General features: G+C 49.3%; 1 protein-coding gene and 1 long non-coding RNA gene across 2 annotated transcripts in view; one reads left to right on the top strand and one right to left on the bottom strand.

Moving 5' to 3' along the window:
• Positions 1-18152, bottom strand: part of LOC142261646 (uncharacterized) — a 44863-nt gene extending 26711 nt beyond the window's left edge. Inside the window, exons 1-2 of the mRNA XM_075332123.1 lie at positions 18148-18152; positions 18055-18095 (exon numbers count right to left, since the gene is read on the bottom strand). Coding sequence (XP_075188238.1) covers positions 18055-18095; positions 18148-18152 — 46 coding nt within the window. The remainder of the gene's footprint in view (positions 1-18054; positions 18096-18147) is intronic.
• A 24-nt stretch (positions 18153-18176) lies between these two features.
• Positions 18177-19693, top strand: LOC142261645 (uncharacterized). The gene is made up of 2 exons (XR_012729237.1): positions 18177-18318; positions 19400-19693. It is a non-coding gene; the product is annotated as an uncharacterized LOC142261645 (long non-coding RNA).
• The last annotated feature ends 2455 nt before the right edge of the window (positions 19694-22148 follow it).

Here is a 22148-nt window from a genome sequence, read left to right as displayed (position 1 = left end):
AGGCTGCAGCCCCCAGCCGTACCCTTACATTGGCTGTGAATTTAAAAAAAAAAAAAAAGAAGAACCGCATGCAGCTTATTTAAAATTATATAAATTTAAAAAAAAAAAAAATCTGCCCCCTCCCCCCAAATTTTGATACCCGGCCATGATAAACCTCACAGCTGGAAGCCGGTATTTTCAGGCTGGGGAGACTCATGTTTATTGGGCCCCCTCGGCCTAAATATAGGCTGTAGCCGCCTGGAATTGCTGGATCCATTAGATGCGCCAGTCCTGGCACTTTACCCATCTCATCCCGATTGCCCTGGTGTGGTGACAATCAAGGTAATCAGGGGTTAATGGCAGCCCAGAGCTGCCACTAAGTCCTGGATTAGTAATGGGGAGGCGTTTATGAGACCCCTCATTAGTAATATGTAGGTGAAAAGAAAACCACAAACACCAAAAAAATCCTTTATCTAAAATAAAATACAAAAAAGCACCCCTTTATTAACCCCCAATACACCCAGGAACGACATAATCCACACAAGGTCCCACGACGATTGCATCTCTGCTCCATCTGAAATCACAGCGTGTGGCCATAGAACATGGCTTCATGCTGAATGCATATGAATCGCACGAGTGCAATGTGAGAAAATCTCGCATTGGCCTCAAAACAAAGTTAATCAATGAGGCAGCTCCAATCTGCGCTTTTTTTCTCAGCTCCAATTGGACTGAGGAAAAATAAAATAAATAAATAAAAAAAAAAATAAAAAATCACAGAATGCTGCGATTGCACAGGTATCTCGCTCGAGACTCGCCAATGCAAGTCTGTGGGTGCAAGAAAAAAAAACAATGTCACACGGACCATCCTAGTGACATCCGTTTTTCTGGATACAATTCTATCATGTAGCAGAAAACACTGCCCTGTGCGCACTAGAAAATGGAATATTCTTAAGCAAATTCTGCACCTTCTGAAAGATTACCGCACCTGTGGTAAAAAAAAACGCAGCAAACCGCACCCGAAAACAGCATGCGGTTTTACCACGGTTTGGTTGCGGTATTGCTGTGAATTTTCTGCAGGTTGTTCCCTGCGGTTTTGTAGCATTATCTATGGCAAAAACCGCAGGTATCTGCGGAAAAGGAGTGACATGCACATTCTTTTTGCTGCAGAAATTCTGCAGCAGAACCTGAAGGGGAAAAAACGCAGTGTGCGCACATCTTTTTTTTTTTACCATAGGTTTTACTGGGAAATGACTGCAGAAAGGTTATGAACATTTTTTGCAGCAATTCATGCAGCAAAACCGCAGCAAAAACCGCAGCAAAAACCGCAGCGTGCGCACAAGGCCTTAATACTCCTATAAAAGGTCCTGTAAATGACTAAAAGCTGCTGAGAAAACAAACAGATTGCACACGGACAGCACAAGGATGACAAGTGGCAAACAATCGTCCTAATCCCCGGCATGAGAATCGGACGCAATCATACGCAAGTGTGACTCCAGCCTCAGGCAGAGAATGACTGAGCTGTGATGACATCACTCAGGTTACTTCAGAGACCTCTACAAAGACATCCCAAAAGAAGGACTAAGCCAAGAACAGGAAAACAGAACATCAAAACTAAAGGCGGGGGGCGTGTCCAGGATGCTGAGCTGAGTGGACGTGGGGAAGAGGAGCTCCTGTTGACCCTCAGCTAAATCAGCACTTATCATAAGCACAAACCTACTCACCGGCTCTCAGGATGGGACCACGGAGGATTAAACCGTCGCAGCAGGCATCGGTGGCCCCCCCCGCTGCACACCAGGAACAGGGTCCAGGGGAGGCCCGGACGCCATCTTTCCAGGAGCATGGAGGGGAAATGGAGGCACCGGCCCGGCCTGCTAGGCAGCAAGAGAAGGAGGAGTGGGTGAGCGGGGACACAGGGGGGAGTGGAGAAGTCCCTGCAGCAGTTGCAACAGGGGATGCCTTGGCTCAGCAGCCCTGCACTGCATCGGATCCTCAGGCACAGCAGCAGCAGGCCCAGGAGCACATAGTGGCGGTGGGAGATAAGGTGGAGGTCGGGGGGCAGCCCTCCCCACTGCCAGGAGAAGAAGGGACTGCAGCCAAAGCTGGTAATATCAGGGAACAGAGCAGCCTGCTTCCCCCCTCTGGGCCTCTGTGTGGAGATCAACCTCCCCAGCTTCCCCAGCACCAGACTAAAACTCCAGCGTCTATTACTGCAGGTGCTCACCTTAAAGGGCCAGACACCTCCTATAAGGCCATGCATGATTTCATAAGTAAACTTCCTTCTAAAGAGGACTTTCAATGCCTCATACATGAGGTTAAAGCAACTTGCAGGTCAGAAATAGCTGAAGTGAGGAGAGATTTGCAGCAATTGTCTGGCAGAATTGAATCCCTGGAGGAAGAGCATGACATCACCAGATCCCATGTATCAGAATTACACAAACTGGCAACATCGCAACAAAAAATTATGGAGGATATGCAGTCTCACATAGAGGATCTCGACAACAGAGGACGCCGTTGCAATGTCCGTGTGAGGGGGGTCCCAGAGTCAGATGGGCCCGAGGACACAAACTCCATACTACAATCCATCTTTAACCCCTTCAGCCCCCGGGCACTTTCCGTTTTTGCGTTTTTGTTTTTTGCTCCCCTTCTTCCGAGAGGCGTAACTTTTTTATTTTTCCATCAATCTTGCCATATGAGGGCTTGTTTTTTGCGGGACGAATTGTACTTTTAAATGAAACCATAAGTTTTACCATATAGTGTACTGGAAAACGGCAAAAAAATTCCAAGTGCGGAAAAATTGCAAAAAAAGTGGGATTGTACAATACAATAGTTTTTGGGATATTTTATTCACCGTGTTCACTATATGGTAAAACTGATGTGTGGGTATGATGCCTCAGGTCGGTGCGAGTTCGTAGACACCAAACATGTATAGGTTTACTTGTATCTAAGGGGTTAAAAAAAATTCACAAGCTTGCCAAAAAACGTGGCGCACGTTTTGCGCCATTTTCCAAAACCCGTAGCGTTCTCATTTTTCAGGATCTGAGGCTCAGTGATGGCTTATTTTTTGCGTCTCGACCTGACGTTCTTAACGGTACCATTTTTGCGCAGATGCTACGTTTTGATCGCCTGTTATTGCATTTTGCGCAAAATTTGCGGCGACCAAAAAACGTAATTTTGGCGTTTGGAATTTTTTTGCCGCTACGCCGTTTACTGATCAGATTCATTGATTTTATATTTTGATAGATCGGGCATTTCTGAACGCGGCGATACCAAATATGTGTGTATTTTTTATTTTTTTAACCCTTTAATTTTCAATGGGGTGAAAGGGGGGTGATTTAAACTTTTAGGTTTTTTTATTTTTTTTTAAAACTTTTTTTTTTACTTTTTTTTTTATTTTACTAGTCCCCCTAGGGGGCTATTGCGATCAGCAATCCGATCGCTCTGCACTATCTGCAGATCTCAGCTACAGAGCTGAGAACTGCAGATTTGCTGCTTCACTTTCAATGCCGGCTGTATTCCGGCATTGAGAGGAAGTGACTCATGTTAGCTACAGGCGTCATCACATGACCCTGTGCTACCATGGCAACCGCCGAAAGTCACGTGATCATGTCACGTGACTTCCGGTGGGGGCGGGGTAAGTCACTGTCATGGCGGCGCCCATGTACATATCGCTGCCAAGACTTTGGCAGCGAAATGTAAGGGGTTAATGGCCGCGGGTGGAAGCGATTCCACCCGCGGCTAGCAGGCACACATATTAGCTGTTGATAACAGCTGATATGTGCGCCGATCGCCGCCGCCCGCCGGCGGCAGGGGGCGGGGCTTACCGGCACACGATCCATGACGTATCTAGTACGTCATGGGTCGTTAAGGGGTTAATGAAGTGTTGGACGCTCCCCCTTCTAACATCATCAAGCTGGACAGGGCACACAGGGCTTTACAGCCGAAGAATTTATCCACCCAACCCCGGGACATCATTTGTTGCATTCACGACTTCTCCACCAAAGAATTGATCATGGCTAAGGCTACAATGAGGCGCACGGCACCTGTGTTCAATGGCAAGGAAATCCAGCTTTTCCCGGATCTTTCTCGCATCACACTCCAGAAAAGGCGGCACCTCAAACCCCTCCTCACGAGCCTGAAGGAGCACCAGGTTCCATACCGCTGGGGTTACCCGTTTGCACTAACAGCGCGCAGAGGGTGTAAATCGGCGACCCTTCGCACTCCAGCAGATACCACTCTGTTCTGTGAAGCACTGGCCATTCCAGCGGTCTGTATCCCAGATTGGGACTTGCAAAGGTTGGAAGGGCCGCCCCCTCCCGTGTGGTCCAAGGTGAGGGGTGGAGGGCGTGGGGCTTTGGGGGGGAGAGGAGGTAGGGGCCGCGGGTCTCTCCCCTCCCCGGCTCACCGTTGAGGACACTTCTTAACCTGGTTGGTGCCTATTTCTTATACCCTCTGAGTTCCAGTGGCTGAGCATGCTTTGTGATACTGTGACTCTCTCTACAGCAAGCCTCTGACTGTCCATTGTGTCATCTGCGGCCCTCTGGGTCTGTTAAGCTGCATTGGGGGGGGGGCTGTAGCCACAATGATGCCGTGGGGGGTAGGGGGGTTGGCGGGAGCCCGGTCCCCTTACTTGGAGTTAGTGGTTGAGGTTTTTTGGTTTTTTTTTTCCTTGTTTCCTTTTGGCACGGGCCCGTGCCCACTGGACTGACCCCCGTGGGAGGGCTACTGGGGAGTGAGGTGGGTGGCTCTCCTAGCCCAGACGGGTTGGGGAACCTCCCTCTAGGTCTCTTCCTTCCGGGTTGAACCCCCGGGAATCTATGCGTAAGGTTTATGCATTTTGGTTAATGTTCTTAATTCATGTTCATTTCTATGTTTGTCCTTGTCTTCCCCCCTCCCCGATGTTTTTTCCTTATGTGTCCTTTCAGGTACCACCCCTTCTAGAGTCCCTGGGAGCTGCGGCCCTTTGTCGTATGGACCGTCTCCTCTGGCCGGCTTCACAGGGGAAGTCATGCCCCCGACGGTATAGGTGTGCCATTAGCTTTTTCTTACTTCTAAGTTTTAGATATGACCCGCATTATCTCTCTTAACGTAAAAGGTCTGAATTCACCCCGTAAGAGGAAATTGCTGCTACAGGAACTGAAAACATCAGGTGCAGACATAGCCTTTATCCAAGAAACACATTTTGTGGAATCAAACACTTTCAAATTTGCGTCCCACCGCTTTCCCATCCATTACTCGGCTTACTCGGGCTCCAAGAGGGGGGGAGTTGCTATTTTAATATCCTCCAGTTGTCCTCTACAAATTACGGGTTCTCACTGCGATCCAGAGGGTAGATATGTGATTCTGGAGGGCCAACTGGGGGGATCCCCGCACATACTGGCCAACATTTATGCACCTAATGAAGGGCAGATACGCTTTCTTAAGAAAATACTCGATCTGATAGGCGGACTGGCACCGGCCTCTACGGTGTTGGGGGGAGACTTTAACATCCCTTTTTCGGAGGTGGCCGACAAACTCTCTGTGGGTGGACACCCTCCATCGGGTGCTTTGAAAAATTTGTCCCGGGACTTTCGTAGGCTCATTAGATCAGGGTCTTTATACGACGCTTGGAGGGTGGACCACCCGGGAGAGAAGGCCTTTTCCTTCTACTCGCATCCGCATCAGACGCACACCAGAATAGACTATTTTTTCATTGACTCACAGCTGCTGGGGCGTCTTGAGAGGGTGGAAATGGGATCCATTACGTGGTCAGACCATTCCCCACTCATAATGGACTTCAAGAAAGATGGTCCTCGACCTAGGCCTCAGCATTGGCGCCTTAATGAATCTCTGATCAAAAATCCCGACACTAGGGCCTTTTTAAATTAGCAACTGGTCGAATTCTTTCAGTTGAACACGGGCACGGTCACGTCGCCGGCAACACTCTGGGAAGCTCACAAGGCAGTGATGAGGGGACTATGCATTAGAGAGGGCGCCAGGGCTAAAAAGAATGCCACAAGCCAGCGGGACTCTATAACGGCCCATCTTAAGCTACAGGAGGGGAGACTGGTGGCTGCCCCATCACTGACTATTCTTAGGAGAGTCATCAGCCTTAGGGAAAAGTTGAGAGACTTGGCAATTGGCAGAGCAGAAAAATTGCTAACCTTTTCCAAACAAAGATACTATGAAAGGAGTAATAAGGCTCATACCTTACTCGCCAGGCAGCTTAAGGAGCGCGCTACATCCTCAAGCCCTCAGGCTCTGCGCGACGAAAAGGGCACTATCCACTATCACCCCGCTTCAATAGCTGACATTTTTTTCAATTACTACAACAAGCTTTATAACCTTCCGGTTCCCCCGGGCATGGCTTCGCGCGGGGCTGGGGCACTTGGGGACTATTTTTCGGCCCTTGAGCTCCCTTCACTGCCTTGCGGAGCAGCCGCGGCTTTGAATGAAGAGATTACTACAGAGGAACTGGAGCAAGTTCTGGAAGCCCTGCCTGGCGGGAAGTCACCGGGCCCGGACGGCTTTACTTATTTTTATTACAAGGTGTTTGCGGCGGAGCTCCTCCCACACATGGCCGCCTTGTTTAACTCTTTCCTTCAGGGTGACCCTATCCCTCCATCCATGCTACACTCCCATTTAATCCTCCTGCCCAAGCCACCCAGGGACCCATTGGACTGTGCTAATTATAGACCAATAGCCCTTTTGAACTCCGATTTGAAGATGTTCACCAAGCTCTTGGCGGCCAGGCTTAATCGATGGTTGCCCCAACTAGTGTATAAAGACCATGTGGGTTTTGTCCCTTGCCGTCGGGGGGGGGACAACACCAGGAAGGTCATAGACCTGGTGGATGTGGCAAATCGGACGAAGCAACAGGCGTTGGTGTTGAGTCTAGATGCAGAGAAGGCTTTTGACCGCCTTGCGTGGCCTTTTCTCTTCAAGACAATGGAGGTCTTTGGGATCTCGGGTGGCTTTATGCGGGCCTTGAAGTCCCTGTATAGCGCTCCTACGGCCTCTATCAAACTCCCCCTCCACATCTCTAAGCCTTTTCTCATCTCCAATGGCACCAGGCAGGGGTGCCCCCTGTCCCCCCTCCTTTTTGCGCTATGCATAGAGCCCCTCGCGGCCTCGGTCAGGAGCAACCCAGACATCTCGGGGGTCCTGGTCAGGAATAAACAGTTTAAAATCTCGCTTTTTGCCGACGATGTGCTCATTACACTTACTAACATCCATGTGTCCCTTCCAATTTTAATGTGCACCTTGGGTAGGTACGGGAGCCTTTCGGGGTATAAGATCAACTCTAGCAAAACGGAGGCAATGCCCTTGAATCTCGACCCGGTGGCCCTGGATTACCTGCGTTTGAATTTTAAGTTTCGTTGGATGCGGTCAAGTTACTGGGGGTTAACCTCACATCTACTTATGATTCCCTCTATAACCTTAACTCCCCCCCCCCTTTTCTGAGAGCTGAGAACTCTTTTGAGCAAGTGGTTGCCCCTCCCTCTTTCGTGGATGGGGCGCATTGCGGCGGTTAAAATGAGCTTGCTCCCAAAATTATTATATTTCTTTGAAACCCTCCCAGTTAAGGTACCAATAAAGGAGCTGAAGTCCCTTCAGGCGGCTATCCTTACGTTTGTTACACCAAATAAATCTCATAGGGTGGCCAGGGAGGTGTTGATGGCTCGGAGAAACAGGGGGGGCTTTCTGTCCCGGACATCCTAAAATACTATTGGGCGGCCCATCTTAGGAGGATCCCCTGTTGGGTGTCCCTTTGGGCATACAACAGGTGGACTGAGATTGAAAAACTTTGGCTGGCGCCTATACATCCAAACGCGCTCCTGTGGCCCCCGGCCCGGTGTGATTCGCCCCCCCCCTCTTCTTGGACCGATGCAGTTCACTAGGGACCTCTGGGCATTTTGCATTAGAAGATTTCCTTTGGCATCCCCCTGCTCACCTCTGGTGTCCTTCATATACCAACCCTTGCTCCCAAGCAGTCTGGAGTCGGACATGGTGCACCCCTGGCTCAAGGCAGGTCTATTCAGATTTGCAGACATTATAGATGGAAGTACAATGTAGATCCATTCCTTTGAGTACCTTAGAGATAAATTCTCTCTGTCTAATCGAGAGTTTTTCCAATATATGCAGATCAGAGACTTGGCTGGCTCCTTGTTTGGCAGGGAAGGGGCCTCGATTCCCACAGATTTTGAGAAAATTTGCAGAAGGGGCACTGATACTAAGGGGCTGATTTCGGAAATTTACATTTTGCTTTCTGAGTCACGGGAGGGGCCCGAGGGGTCTTTTCCATACATGCGGAAATGGGAGTCTCTATTGGGAAGGCGGATACTTCCTCAGGAATGGGCAGCAATCTGGGGAAACGCCACCAAGACGTCAATATGCACACTATATAAGGAAAATATCAATAAAATTTTGCTATTTTGGTACCACACTCCAGATTTCCTTCATGGCATAGACCCCTCCATACCGGCTTGTTGCTGGAGATGCGGGGGAGGCAGGGGCACCATTCTGCACATATTCTGGTCCTGTCCAGGGATAGTCCCCTTCTGGGAGCGGGTTAGAGGGTTGATCCATAAAGTACTATATATAGAGGTTGATCTTGATCCCCTGATTTATGTTCTGGGTCTTGGGAATGGGGGATTGGGAAAAACGGCCTCTAAGCTTTTGTCCCACATCCTTACGGCGGCCAGATGCTTAATTGCAAAGAATTGGAGGCAGCCAGGGACACCCTCACTCCAGAGCCTCAAGTATAGATTACTGGACGTTAGACGCATGGAACATCTCACGGCACTATTGCATGACACAGTTGACCGTTTCCAGGCCGTGTGGGCACCATGGGACTACTTTGCGGGACAGGAGGATCTGTGAGACTGAGGCCTATGGGTCCTATGGAAGGAGCATGGACTCTTGAAACCCTTCCCTCTTCCCTCCTATTTCTCCTCTCCCCTCCTAACCCTCCTCACCTGTCCTGTCATTGTTTGTCTAGGTTCGATAAGAATTGTGAATTTTATGTTTTATTTTATGTATGAAAAACGTAAATTGAAAATCTCAATAAAAATTCAAAGTTTTAAAAACTAAAGGCGATGGAGGAGAAAGTAAAAAATTTCCTAAAACCCTCTGGATACACCAATTACATTACAGGAAGTTGCAGAAAGAATCTCTTCCATAAGGTGTAAAAAAAAAAACAGTGGTCCGGATGGAAACCCCCCAGAGATGCTGAAATAAAGCCCACCGGAAATACAAGCTGAATTGGTTAAACTGTTCAATATTGTGCTCAGTGCCGGTTTCTTCCCTCGTACCTGGAAGCAAGCGTCTATCACACCCATCCACAAGAGTGCGGACAGGTATGACCCTGCCAACTACAGAGGAAGACGTGTCAGCAGGAACCTGGGAAAACTGTTCACCAGCCTCCTGAACAAGAGGATCCTCAGTTTCCTCACCGAGCACAATGTCCTAAGCAAGAGCCAACCAGGCTTCGTGCCAAACCACCGCACCACGGATCACATCTACACCCTGCACAGTCTCATTCAGAACCACATCCACAAAACAAAGTACGTGAAGTTATACACCTGTTTTGTGGACTTTAACCCCTTCAGCCCCGGGGCACTTTCCGTTTTTGCGTTTTTGTTTTTTGCTCCCCTTCTTCCGAGAGCCGTAATATTTTTATTTTTCCGTCAATCTTGCCATATGAGGGCTTGTTTTTTGCGGGACAAGTTGTACTTTTAAATGAAACCATAAGTTTTACCATATGGTGTACTGGAAAACAGCAAAAAAATTCCAAATGCGGAAAAATTGCAAAAAAAGTGTGATGGCACAATAGTTTTTGCGATATTTTATTCACGGTGTTCACTATATGGTAAAACTGATGTGTGGGTGTGATGCCTGAGGTCGGTGCGAGTTTGTAGACACCAAACATGTATAAGTTTACTTGTATCTAAGGGGTTAAAAAAATTCACAAGTTTGTCCAATAAAAGTGGTGCACGTTTTGCGCCATTTTCCGAAACACATAGCGTTCTTATTTTTTGGGATCTATGGCTCAGTGATGGCTTATTTTTTGCGTCTCGAGCTGACGTTTCTAATGGTACCATTTTTGCGCAGATGCTACGTTTTGATCGCCTGTTATTGCATTTTCGTAATTTTGGCGTTTGGAATTTTTTTTGCCACTACGCCGTTTACCAATCAGATTAATTGATTTTATATTTTGATAGATCGGGCATTTCTGAACGCGGCAATACCAAATATGTGTATATTTATTTATTTTTTAACCCTTTAATTTTCAATGGGGGGAAAGGGGGGTGATTTGAACTTTTAGGTTTTTTGTGTTTTTTTTATTTTTTTAAAACTTTTTTTTTTATTTTACTAGTCCCCCTAGGGGGCTATAGCGATCAGCAATCCGATCGCTATTATCTATCTGCTGATCACAGCTATACAGCTGTAAACAGCAGATACAGTCACTTTCTTTTTCCCTCTGATCCGTGCCGAGGGAAAACGAAAGTGAAACATCATAGCTGCAGGTGTCATCACATGACCCTGTGCTACGATGGCAACCACCGATAGTCACGTGATCACGCACGTGACTTCCGGTGGGGGCGGCGGTAAGTAAAAAACATGGCCGCGCGCATTTAGATCTTGCTGCCAGACTTTGGCAGCAAGATTTAAGGGGTTAATGGCCGCGGGTGGAAGCGATTCCACCAGCGGCTAGCAGGCACACATGTCAGCTGTTGAAAACAGCTGATATGTGTGCCGACCGCCGCCGCCTGCCCGAGGCAGGGGGCGGGGCTTAATGGGACACGCTCCATGACGGATATATCCGTCCATGACGGATATATCCGTCGTGAAGGGGTTAAAAAGGCTTTTTACTCCGTGTGGCACCCGGGCTTGTTCTTGAAATTTCTGGAGAGCGGAATAGTAGGAAAGTCCTACGATGTCATCAAAAGCTCCTAAACCGAGAACCCCTGCAGTGTGAGTGTGAATGGTAGAAGAATGGCTTATTTCCAGCAGAGCCGAGTAGTCAGACAGGGCTGCAGCCTAAGTATAAAGGCTGCTTTACACGAGTCAATCCATCGTGCGATTTATTTGGCAAAGTCTTTTTTTTTTTTGGTTTGTATCGCTGATAGGTAGTTGTCCATGTGTCACACGTTGAGTGTTGTCAAACGACCACAAAGCGCTCATCGATATATTGATTGGCCATGGCGGACGTCCAAAAGGCTTCACACATGTTTTCCTTTGGTCAATCTGTCTTTTGTATGGGCGTAATTAGGCACTATACAGCCCTCCGTGACGTTGTCTGGATTGTTGCACGCCCTGAATTCTTCTGACCTGCTCAATCCAGTTCTGCTAATGTGGTTGATTGGTTACATACCATATATATAGTTTCTCTTCTGCGTCTGTCTTTGTTGCCTCGTGTGTCCTTAGCATCAATCTTGTTTGTTGTCTGGTTTATGACGAATTCAGAGTATCTATCTTCCAAAGGTGGGTTAAATTTGGTTTTGTATGGTTTATTTATTGTGTCATTTAGCCGTTCACAATGTTTTGTTTTTTTTTTTGTTCTTTTAAAAAGAAAAAAGATTACGTTTATTATAACAGTGTCAAATAAAATGTTCTCATATATTCATTCCCAGATGACGGCTCATCAAAACGAATTATTATTGCGTGATTTCATTGAAAAATATCGCACATTAACCTGTCTTTGGAAAATTAAATCGCCTGAATATAGTAACAAACGCATCAAACAAGCAGCTTATGCGGATCTGATTACTATCTATAAAAACATTTTCCTAATGAGCCTGTGGATGTAAATCTTATCAAGAAAAAAATACAAGGAATACGCACTGTATATAAAAAGGAACTCAATAAAGTCGAGGAGTCACGATGTTCAGGGGCTGCGACTGCCGATCTTTATGTCCCACGGCTGTGGTATTTTGATCTACTTGACTTCACAAGAGATCATGAGATTCCAAGGTCATCAACAAGTATGCTTTCCATTCAGGAGTCACAAAATGGGGCGATTGGCAGCGAACAAACAAACGTAAGAAAAATTAGGAGTAATGCACTATAAAACACTGTGCATGACGCCAAGGCTGAATGTTGACATCATGACTACAGCTCCGTATTTTATAACAGTAATAACCAATCAAAACGCATCTGCTACAACCAATCCGATTAGATTAGGCGTGATTATTTAAAACCACAAATACGCCCTGAACGTTTACGGACGTCACAAACAACTACGAGGATGGCCGATTACACGGTGTCACACTTTGCAATGTGTCGTTCATTAAGAATAAACTGACCGATTTTATGGAATTAAACGATGAGTACACGATGGCCGAATTTCAAACGATTAGGCATCGGTTGGACTCGCAAGGAGCTGTCACATGAGGAGATGTCGTTACGAATGACGGAAGAGCGTCACAAAGGCCCGCTTTACACGCTGTGATATCGTTACCGATATCGGTAGCGTGCGTACCCACCCCCACCGGTTGTGCGACATGGGCAAATCGCTGCCCGTGGCGCACAACATCTCTAGGAACAGTCACACTACTTACCTGCCTAGCGACGTCGCTGTGACCAGCGAACCGCCTCCTTTCTAAGGGGCGATTCGTGCGGCGTCACAGCAACGTCACTAAGCGGCCGCCCAATCAAAACAGAGGGGCGGAGATGAGCAGGACGAACATCCCGCCCAGCTCCTTCCTTCCTCATTGCTGGCGGGACGTGGGTAAGGAGATGTTCCTCGTTCCTGAGGTGTCACAAGTAGCGATGTGTGCTGCCGCAGGAACAACGAACAACATCGTTACTGCAGCAGCAACGATAATTGGGAATAGGGGGTAATGTTACCGATGATCGATTTTGAACGTTTTTGCGACGATTCAAAATTGCTCATAGGTGTCACACGCAACGACATCGCTAAAGCGGCCATATGTGTGTCACAAATTCCGTGACCCCAACAAGATAACTTTAGCGATGTCGTAGCCTGTAAAGCCACCTTAACGCTCTTTAATATCTCTATCAATGAGCGTACACTGCTCTGGAATGTTCCACAGCTTCAGGTCTCACACTCCATGACGCCCAGGTGAAATTTTCTCTATGCAGATGACCTCCTGCTCCAGACACCAACTGAGAAAGGCCTCCAAGACCACCTACAAATCTTGGAGAAATTCAGCTCTACATGGACGCTACCAATCAACCTAAAAAGAGGCCAACATCAGAGAGTTCCAGAAGAGAAAAATGAAGATCGGACCAGCACCTTCATTTGTCTTAAAACTGCATTCATACAGGAGCGGACACATACACCTACCTGGGCCTGGAAATTCACCAGTCAGGGAGCTTCAAACAAGCAATAGAGATTGCTATGCCATCCGAAGGAAACCATCATCTGAAGCCACCAGTGAGGGTCTGGCTAAAAATCTTCAATTCCATCATCACCGAAATCCTCCTGTATGGCAGTGAGGTCTGGGGCCCTCACACTTGGCCCGATTTCACACATCCGGCTTTTCGCTGGTTTGGCGGATGCGGCGCACGCCAGTACAGTGTATACAGTACAGTGGCAGTGCGACAAGCGCCGGTCACATGCTGTCATGTGACCGGCGCATGTGACCCGGACGTTACAGCGCTGTCATTATACTGTATACACTGTACGGGAGTTCGCCGCATCCGCAAAACCGGCAAAAAGAAGGATGTGTGAAACCGGGCTTACCCAGATTGATCAAGGTGGGATTCCAGCCCAACATAAATATTCAACCTGGAATTTTGTAGGCGCCTTCTCCACGTCCATCAAAGCACCTCCAACAGCGCCTGTCAGGCCGAGCTGGGCAGATTCCCTCTACACCGTGCAGTTCTGAAGAGGGCACTGTCATGTCAGTCTCACCTACAGAATAACAATCCACGCTCCCATCACCATAAAGCCCTGATACATATAGGTGGTCCAGATGAACCAGGACCCCTGGCACAGCTCTCCCAAACCCAACAGGACAAGATGACCAATCACAGCAGCCTGACAAAAGCCAGAATCAGGAAGATGGTAGACGAGGGCCAGGAGAGGTGTCAGTGACTGGAGGACCGACATCAACACCTCACAGAAACTGACCACGTACCAGAGACTACAGACTGACCCCATATCTGGAGAAACCCCCAGACCCCAGAGACCGCAGGACTATGAGCCAATATAGACTCAGTGCCCACAGTCTAGCCATCAATTCCCACACAAGCAGAGCTACAAGCCCAGGGAGGACAGACTGTGCCAACACTGACCTGGAGGCCATGGAAGGATGAAACCCACCTCCTGCTACACTGCACCAAACACTCAGCAGTGAAAGACACTCAGCAGTGAAAGACACTCAGCAGTGAAAGACACTCAGCAGTGAAAGACACTCAGCAGTGAAAGACACTCAGCAGTGAAAGACACTCAGCAGTGAAAGACACTCAGCAGTGAAAGACACTCAGCAGTGAAAGACACTCAGCAGTGAAAGACACTCAGCAGTGAAAGACACTCAGCAGTGAAAGACACTCAGCAGTGAAAGACACTCAGCAGTGAAAGACACTCAGCAGTGAAAGACACTCAGCAGTGAAAGACACTCAGCAGTGAAAGACACTCAGCAGTGAAAGACACTCAGCAGTGAAAGACACTCAGCAGTGAAAGACACTCAGCAGTGAAAGACACTCAGCAGTGAAAGACACTCAGCAGTGAAAGACACTCAGCAGTGAAAGACACTCAGCAGTGAAAGACACTCAGCAGTGAAAGACACTCAGCAGTGAAAGACACTCAGCAGTGAAAGACACTCAGCAGTGAAAGACACTCAGCAGTGAAAGACACTCAGCAGTGAAAGACACTCAGCAGTGAAAGACACTCAGCAGTGAAAGACACTCAGCAGTGAAAGACACTCAGCAGTGAAAGACACTCAGCAGTGAAAGACACTCAGCAGTGAAAGACACTCAGCAGTGAAAGACACTCAGCAGTGAAAGACACTCAGCAGTGAAAGACACTCAGCAGTGAAAGACACTCAGCAGTGAAAGACACTCAGCAGTGAAAGACACTCAGCAGTGAAAGACACTCAGCAGTGAAAGACACTCAGCAGTGAAAGACACTCAGCAGTGAAAGACACTCAGCAGTGAAAGACACTCAGCAGTGAAAGACACTCAGCAGTGAAAGACACTCAGCAGTGAAAGACACTCAGCAGTGAAAGACACTCAGCAGTGAAAGACACTCAGCAGTGAAAGACACTCAGCAGTGAAAGACACTCAGCAGTGAAAGACACTCAGCAGTGAAAGACACTCAGCAGTGAAAGACACTCAGCAGTGAAAGACACTCAGCAGTGAAAGACACTCAGCAGTGAAAGACACTCAGCAGTGAAAGACACTCAGCAGTGAAAGACACTCAGCAGTGAAAGACACTCAGCAGTGAAAGACACTCAGCAGTGAAAGACACTCAGCAGTGAAAGACACTCAGCAGTGAAAGACACTCAGCAGTGAAAGACACTCAGCAGTGAAAGACACTCAGCAGTGAAAGACACTCAGCAGTGAAAGACACTCAGCAGTGAAAGACACTCAGCAGTGAAAGACACTCAGCAGTGAAAGACACTCAGCAGTGAAAGACACTCAGCAGTGAAAGACACTCAGCAGTGAAAGACACTCAGCAGTGAAAGACACTCAGCAGTGAAAGACACTCAGCAGTGAAAGACACTCAGCAGTGAAAGACACTCAGCAGTGAAAGACACTCAGCAGTGAAAGACACTCAGCAGTGAAAGACACTCAGCAGTGAAAGACACTCAGCAGTGAAAGACACTCAGCAGTGAAAGACACTCAGCAGTGAAAGACACTCAGCAGTGAAAGACACTCAGCAGTGAAAGACACTCAGCAGTGAAAGACACTCAGCAGTGAAAGACACTCAGCAGTGAAAGACACTCAGCAGTGAAAGACACTCAGCAGTGAAAGACACTCAGCAGTGAAAGACACTCAGCAGTGAGGGACACTCAGCAGTGAGGGACACTCAGCAGTGAAAGACACTCAGCAGTGAAAGACACTCAGCAGTGAGGGACACTCAGCAGTGAGGGACACTCAGCAGTGAGGGACACTCAGCAGTGAGGGACACTCAGCAGTGAGGGACACTCAGCAGTGAGGGACACTCAGCAGTGAGGGACACTCAGCAGGGAGGGACACTCAGCAGTGAGGGACACTCAGCAGTGAGGGACACTCAGCAGTGAGGGACACTCAGCAGTGAGGGACACTCAGCAGTGAGGGACACTCAGCAGTGAGGGACACTCAGCAGTGAGGGACACTCAGCAGTGAGGGACACTCAGCAGTGAAGGACACTCACTTCAGGAGACTATGATATCTTCCCGGGATTTCAGGTCCATAAAGGAGGAAGAGAAAATATATATCCTGCTGGAGGAAATATGATAAAGGGAACCTGTCCCCACTTTTTTGGCGTATAAGCTGCGGCCACCACCGGGCTCTTATATACAGGATTCTACCATGCTGTATATAAGAGCCCAGACCGCTGTGAGAACATAAAAAACACTTTATAATACTTACCTAACGGTCGTGCGGTGGGCCATATGGGTGTTTCCGTTCTCTGGTGCCGCCCCTTTTGGCCATCTTCGTCCTCCTTCTCTAGCCGCGGTGCATGACAAGTCCAACATCATCCACACTCGCCGGCATTCAGATCCTGAGCAGGGCAGATCAAAGTATTGTAGTGCGCCTGCGCAGGATCGGCGAGTGTGGATGACGTAGACGCGTCAAGCACACAGGCTTCAGAAAGAGGACGAAGATGACCGATAGAGGCGGCGCCGGAACCGGAGAACGCAGACACCCATATGGCCAACCGCACGACCGTTATGTAAGTATTGGAAAGTGTTTTTTATGTTCTCACAGCGGCCTGGGCTCTTATATACAGCATAGTAGAATCCTGTATATAAGAGCCCGGTGGTGGCCGCAGCTTATACGCCAAAAAACTGGTGACAGGTTCCCTATAAGCCATGGACTTCTATAGCCCCCACCCCGATGTGCCCCCACCCATCCTTCCTACACTCCCCACCCCCGATGTGGTCCCATCATGCAGCATCAGCCAGTGTACGCCCCTCAATGTTCAGTATCGCCCAGTGTAAGCCCCCTACAACATGCAGCATCGCCCAGTGTAAGCCCCCCAGCGTGCAACATGGCGAACTGCTCAGCACACCCTGCAGCTCCCCCAAAGTGCAGCGTCGCACCCAAACATGCAGCATCGCCCCCTGTCCAGTGCGAGCCCCCCAAAACGTGCAGCGTCGCTCCCTGCCCAGTGCGAGCCCCTCCAAACGTGCAGAGTCGCCCCCTGCCCAGTGCGAGCCCCCCCAAACATGCAGTCGCCCCCTGCCCAGTGTGAGCCCCCCCAAACATGCAGTCGCCCCCTGCCTAGTGTGAGCCCCCCCAAAACATGCATCGCCCTCTGCCCAGTGCGATCCTCTCAAACGTGCGTCGCCCCTGCGAGCACCCCGAAAGTGCAGCGTCGCCACCTGCGATCCACCCAAACGTGCAGCGTCGCCCCCTTGCGAGTCCCCCAAACGTGCAGCGTTGCCCCCTTGCGAGTCCCCTAAACGTGCAGCGCCACCCCCTTGCGAGTCCCCCAAACATGTAGCGTTGCCCCCTGCCCAGTCCAAACCCCCCAAATGTGCAGCGTCACCCCCTGGCCAGAGTGAGCCCCCTGTAAACTGCAGCGTCACCCCCTGCAAGCCCCCAAACATGCAGCACCACCCCCTTGCGAGTCCCCCAAACGTGCAGTGTCGCCCCGTCCAGTGCAAGCTCCCCCAAACATGCAGTCACCCCCCTACGAGCCCCTCAAACAAGCAGCGTAGCCCCATGCACAGTGAGCCCCCCAAACGTGCGTCCCCCCCTGCGAGCCCCCCCAAATGTGCAGTATAGCCCCCTGCCCAGTGTTATTCTCACATTCCTTATGAAAACCTCCACAGCCTCGCCCCCTGCCCTGTGTAGCCCCCATATCCCCCTTCCTTATGGAAGCCTCCACAGCCCTGTGCTGCAGCTTCAGCCCCTTCCCTGTGATATATACACGAGCTGCAGCCCCCAGTAGTGACAGGAGACACTTTTATTTCTTACCCCAAAATCCAGATCGGTTGAGCCTAGAGCTACAGGCCGCACTGAATAAAGGACACGCCCCCTAACAGTACCTGAATACGCCCCGGAAGTGACGTCATAATCTGCAAGCAGCCTGTATTCTCTAGCATCTCCCCAGTCCCCTGATCTGTGACCGGAAGCGGCAGTGCTCGGTCCTGTGCAGAGCGGACGGATCCTGACCCTGAGGTGGGGGAGATTCAGCTTTTCCTCATTAGTTATAGAGCTGAGGTCACACTGGATTTTGGGGTAAGAAATAAAAGTGTCTCCTGTCACTACTGGGGGCTGCAGCTCGTGTATATATCACAGGGAAGGGGCTGAAGCTGCAGCACAGGGCTGTGGAGGCTTCCATAAGGAAGGGGGATATGGGGGGCTACACAGGGCAGGGGGCGAGGCTGCATATTGGGGGGCTACACAGGGCAGGGGGCGATGCTGTGGAGGCTTCCATAAGGAAGGGGGATATGGGGGGTTACAGGGTACAGGGGATGATGCTTTGGAGGGTTCCATAATGTGTGGGGGTTACACTAGGCAGGAGGCGACGCTGTATGTTTGGGGGGAGGCTTGCAGGAGGCAATGTGGAATGTTTTGGGGGGCTTGCACTTGCCAGGGAGCGACTCTGCACGTGGGGGGGGGGGGGGGGGGCTGGAACTGGGCAAGGGGGCTATACTGCACGTTTGGGGGGGGCTGGCAGGGGGTGACGCTGCACGTTTGGGGGGGGGCAGGCAGGGGGTGACGCTGCACGTTTGGGGGGGCTCACACTGGGCAGGGGGTGACTATACGTTTGGGGGGGCTTGCAGGGGGCTATACTGCACGTTTGGGGGGGCTCACACTGGGCAGGGGGTGACTATACGTTTTGAAAGTGCTTGCAGGGGGCTATACTGCACATTTGGGGGAGCTGGCAGGGGGGGGGGACGCTGCACGTTTAGGGGGGGACGCTGCACGTTTGGGGGGGCTGGCAGGGGGGGACGCTGCACGTTTGGGGCGGCTTGCAGGGGGCTATACTGCACGTTTGGGGGGGCTCACACTAGGCAGGGGGTGACTGTACGTTTGAAAGTGCTTGCAGGGGGCTATACTGCATGTTTGGTTAAGCTCGCAGGGGGTGACGCTGCACGTTTGGGGGGCTCGCACGGGGCGAGGCTGCGCGTAGTGTGTGGCTCGCACGGGGCAGCGGGGCGAGGCTGCGTGTAGTGTGGGGCTCGCACTAGGTAGGGGGTGACGCAGCACGTTCGGGGGCTTGCAGGGGGCCGTGTTGCACGTGGGTGGGGGGGGTGAGGCTCGCACAGGGAACTATGTGTGTTATTAATCTTCTCCCTTTGTTTTTCATATACAGCTTGTGGCTATCGGCACTGGGTGTAATTGATCCCCGTCGTCCCACCTTAGAGACGGAGAGAACAGTGAGGTGTAATCCACGTCACCCTTCTGTGTCCTCCAATGTATTCAACAAGCGGATTTTTATGGTAACTGCAGAAATACAATTTTTACACCTAAAACGCACGGCTCCCCTCAGCACCCGTCTGTCAGGATTGGTTTATTCACTGTAATTTATATCTGTGTTTTGTGTTACCCCTTCTCTTGTGCAGCATGGAATCTATGGTTCTCTATAATAATAAAACTATAAATATTTCTCTTTGTTAGAATTATTGATACTTGTTTTAATAAAACTGTTGTAGACGTATGGGCTGAATGTTCATCTCTATAATGATAACGCTCGGTGTGACATTAGTGATCAGTCACTGCCGGTTGGATCTGTATCGGGCTGCGGTCACACATTGCCGGTTGGATCTGTATCGGGCTGCGGTCACACATTGCCGGTTGGATCTGTATCGGGCTGCGGTCACACATTGCCGGTTGGATCTGTATCGGGCTGCGGTCACACATTGCCGGTTGGATCTGTATCGGGCTGCGGTCACACATTGCCGGTTGGATCTGTATCGGGCTGCGGTCACACATTGCTGGAGGTAGTTTCCAGTCCTCACATGTAGACCCACAGTAAATTGTTCAGATCTCGCTGACACTTTATTTTGTGTTTAATAGCCCCTGATCCTATTATGCCCCCCATTTATTAGGCCCCAGTCCTGTTTCTCGGTGTTTCCCTCCTTTTGTGGTGACATAACTCCATGAGGCTCACACCACCTGATTCAGGTCATTTGGGGCGAAACCTTTTATTTTATTTAAAGGGATGTAAGTTGCTTTTCGCTGAGCGTCTGAAGCTGTTGCCACCGCTGTTCCATAGGACGGGCTCTGGCAGAGGTCACACTACATATTTTAGAGGGGTAACAATACTTCTTAGAAATTTTGAAAAGTATTTTTAGCCAAGGAGGAGAACATCATAATTTGCAGCAACTCAAAACGATAGTACATACAGTAGATGGGTATCTATAAGGCCCCTTTCAGACGTCCGTGTTTAAACAGGTGCAAGTCACACGTGCCGGTATGGTCGTCCGTGTGGTATTGGTAAAAAAAAGTAACATACTGAAATGAATGTGGTTTTTTGGGTTTTTTTTTTTAATGTGTAAAGCCTGAAAAATTATAAATACATATATAAAGATAAATAGAACAGATAGAATAGTGATATAGAGATAGTTAGCTTGACCAGCTGTTTTACACCATTTTTATTTTTTAATTAAAAAAAAAAAAAAAAAAGACGCAAGGTACCCCAATTTTCATGTCTAGCACAGGAACAGCAGCAGCTGCAACCCTCAGTTGTCTGCTGTACCTTTGGCTGGTTATGAAAAATAGAGGGGATCCCATGCTTATTTATTAAATTTTTAGATTTTAAAAAATGTTGTGGGGTCCCCTCCATTTTATTAAAAACCAGCCATGGTACAGCAGACAACTGTGGGATGATATTGTTAGGGTGGAAATGGCCTTGGTTTTTTGGCCTTTTCCAGCCTAAGGGCTCATGCGCACGTTGTGTACTTACATGCATTTACGCTGCGTATAGCACTGCATCATAAATGCATGCGTCCTGTGTTCACTGCCCAATCTATGTAAATTGTGCATGATACGTGTGCACATTGCTTTTTTCAATGCCGCGATTTGGTTGCTAAAATTTTGACCCAAATCCGTGCGTTCATAAAAGCAGCATGTCAATTATTCTGTGCGTTATGGATGCAGCTCCCGCTCTGTCTATGGTGGGGGCAGTATCCCCGTGCGCATGAAATAGTCTTTTTTTTTAACAAAAAAATGCCGTACATTATGCAGTGTTTCTGCAGCGATTTGAAGCGCACATGTGCTATCAAATCGCTGCAGAATATTCAGCAGTTACGTGCGCATGAGCCCTTACGCCTGAGAAGTTGAACATCCATTAGAGGCGCCAATTCTGATGCTGGACTCTGCTCTTCCCGTTGCTCTGGTGCAATGGCAAATGGCGTAATTGTAGGATTGATGCCAGCTGCAGCTGGCATCAAGCCTTGGTATTAGTAATGGGTGGCGTCTAGCAGACACTGCCATTACTAATCCAGTAGTTGAAATAGGAATAACAAAGTTTATTTGAGCAAAAAACCTCCAACTCGGCCCTCATTCACCAATTTATTTGATTTTTAAAAATAAAAATTCCGCCGTAATCCATGGTGAGGTCCCATGACATTCCCCAAAAGCAAACCTGGAAAGACACAAAAAGAATCATTCAATAAATAAAGACGAGACACCCTCTTTTTTCCCTGCCGCCCATGACAGCACCACATGAGAGATAGGTTCCGCCCACATCAGGACAGGAAACCCACTGATAAAAAGGCGGTACCTCTCCTCCACATCAGTTTGGTTTCCTGTCCTGGTATGGACAACCCATTGATGTCCCAGGTCCGACCCGGTGTGGAAGCCTGGTACTTACCTGAAGCCGGTGCTCGGGCCTGGCTGCACCCCCCCTCGGTCTCAGACCTCTGCGGCGGTGAGGCGCGGGCCTGGAGCGGGAGCTCGGCCCGGCGTCGCTCCAGGGATGTGCGCACTCACGGCGGCCGCTGGAAGGCTTGTCCCTGCTGTGCTGCACGCTGGGGTGAAGCTGGACGCTCCGACCGGAAGTGACGCGATTCCATGGTGACGTGCGCGATGCGACCAGGAAGTGACTGGTGTGCGCATGC

This window comes from Anomaloglossus baeobatrachus, unplaced genomic scaffold (genome assembly GCF_048569485.1).
Source record: "Anomaloglossus baeobatrachus isolate aAnoBae1 unplaced genomic scaffold, aAnoBae1.hap1 Scaffold_2264, whole genome shotgun sequence".
Lineage (NCBI taxonomy): Eukaryota > Metazoa > Chordata > Amphibia > Anura > Aromobatidae > Anomaloglossus > Anomaloglossus baeobatrachus.
This window is presented reverse-complemented; position numbering and strand designations above follow the sequence as displayed.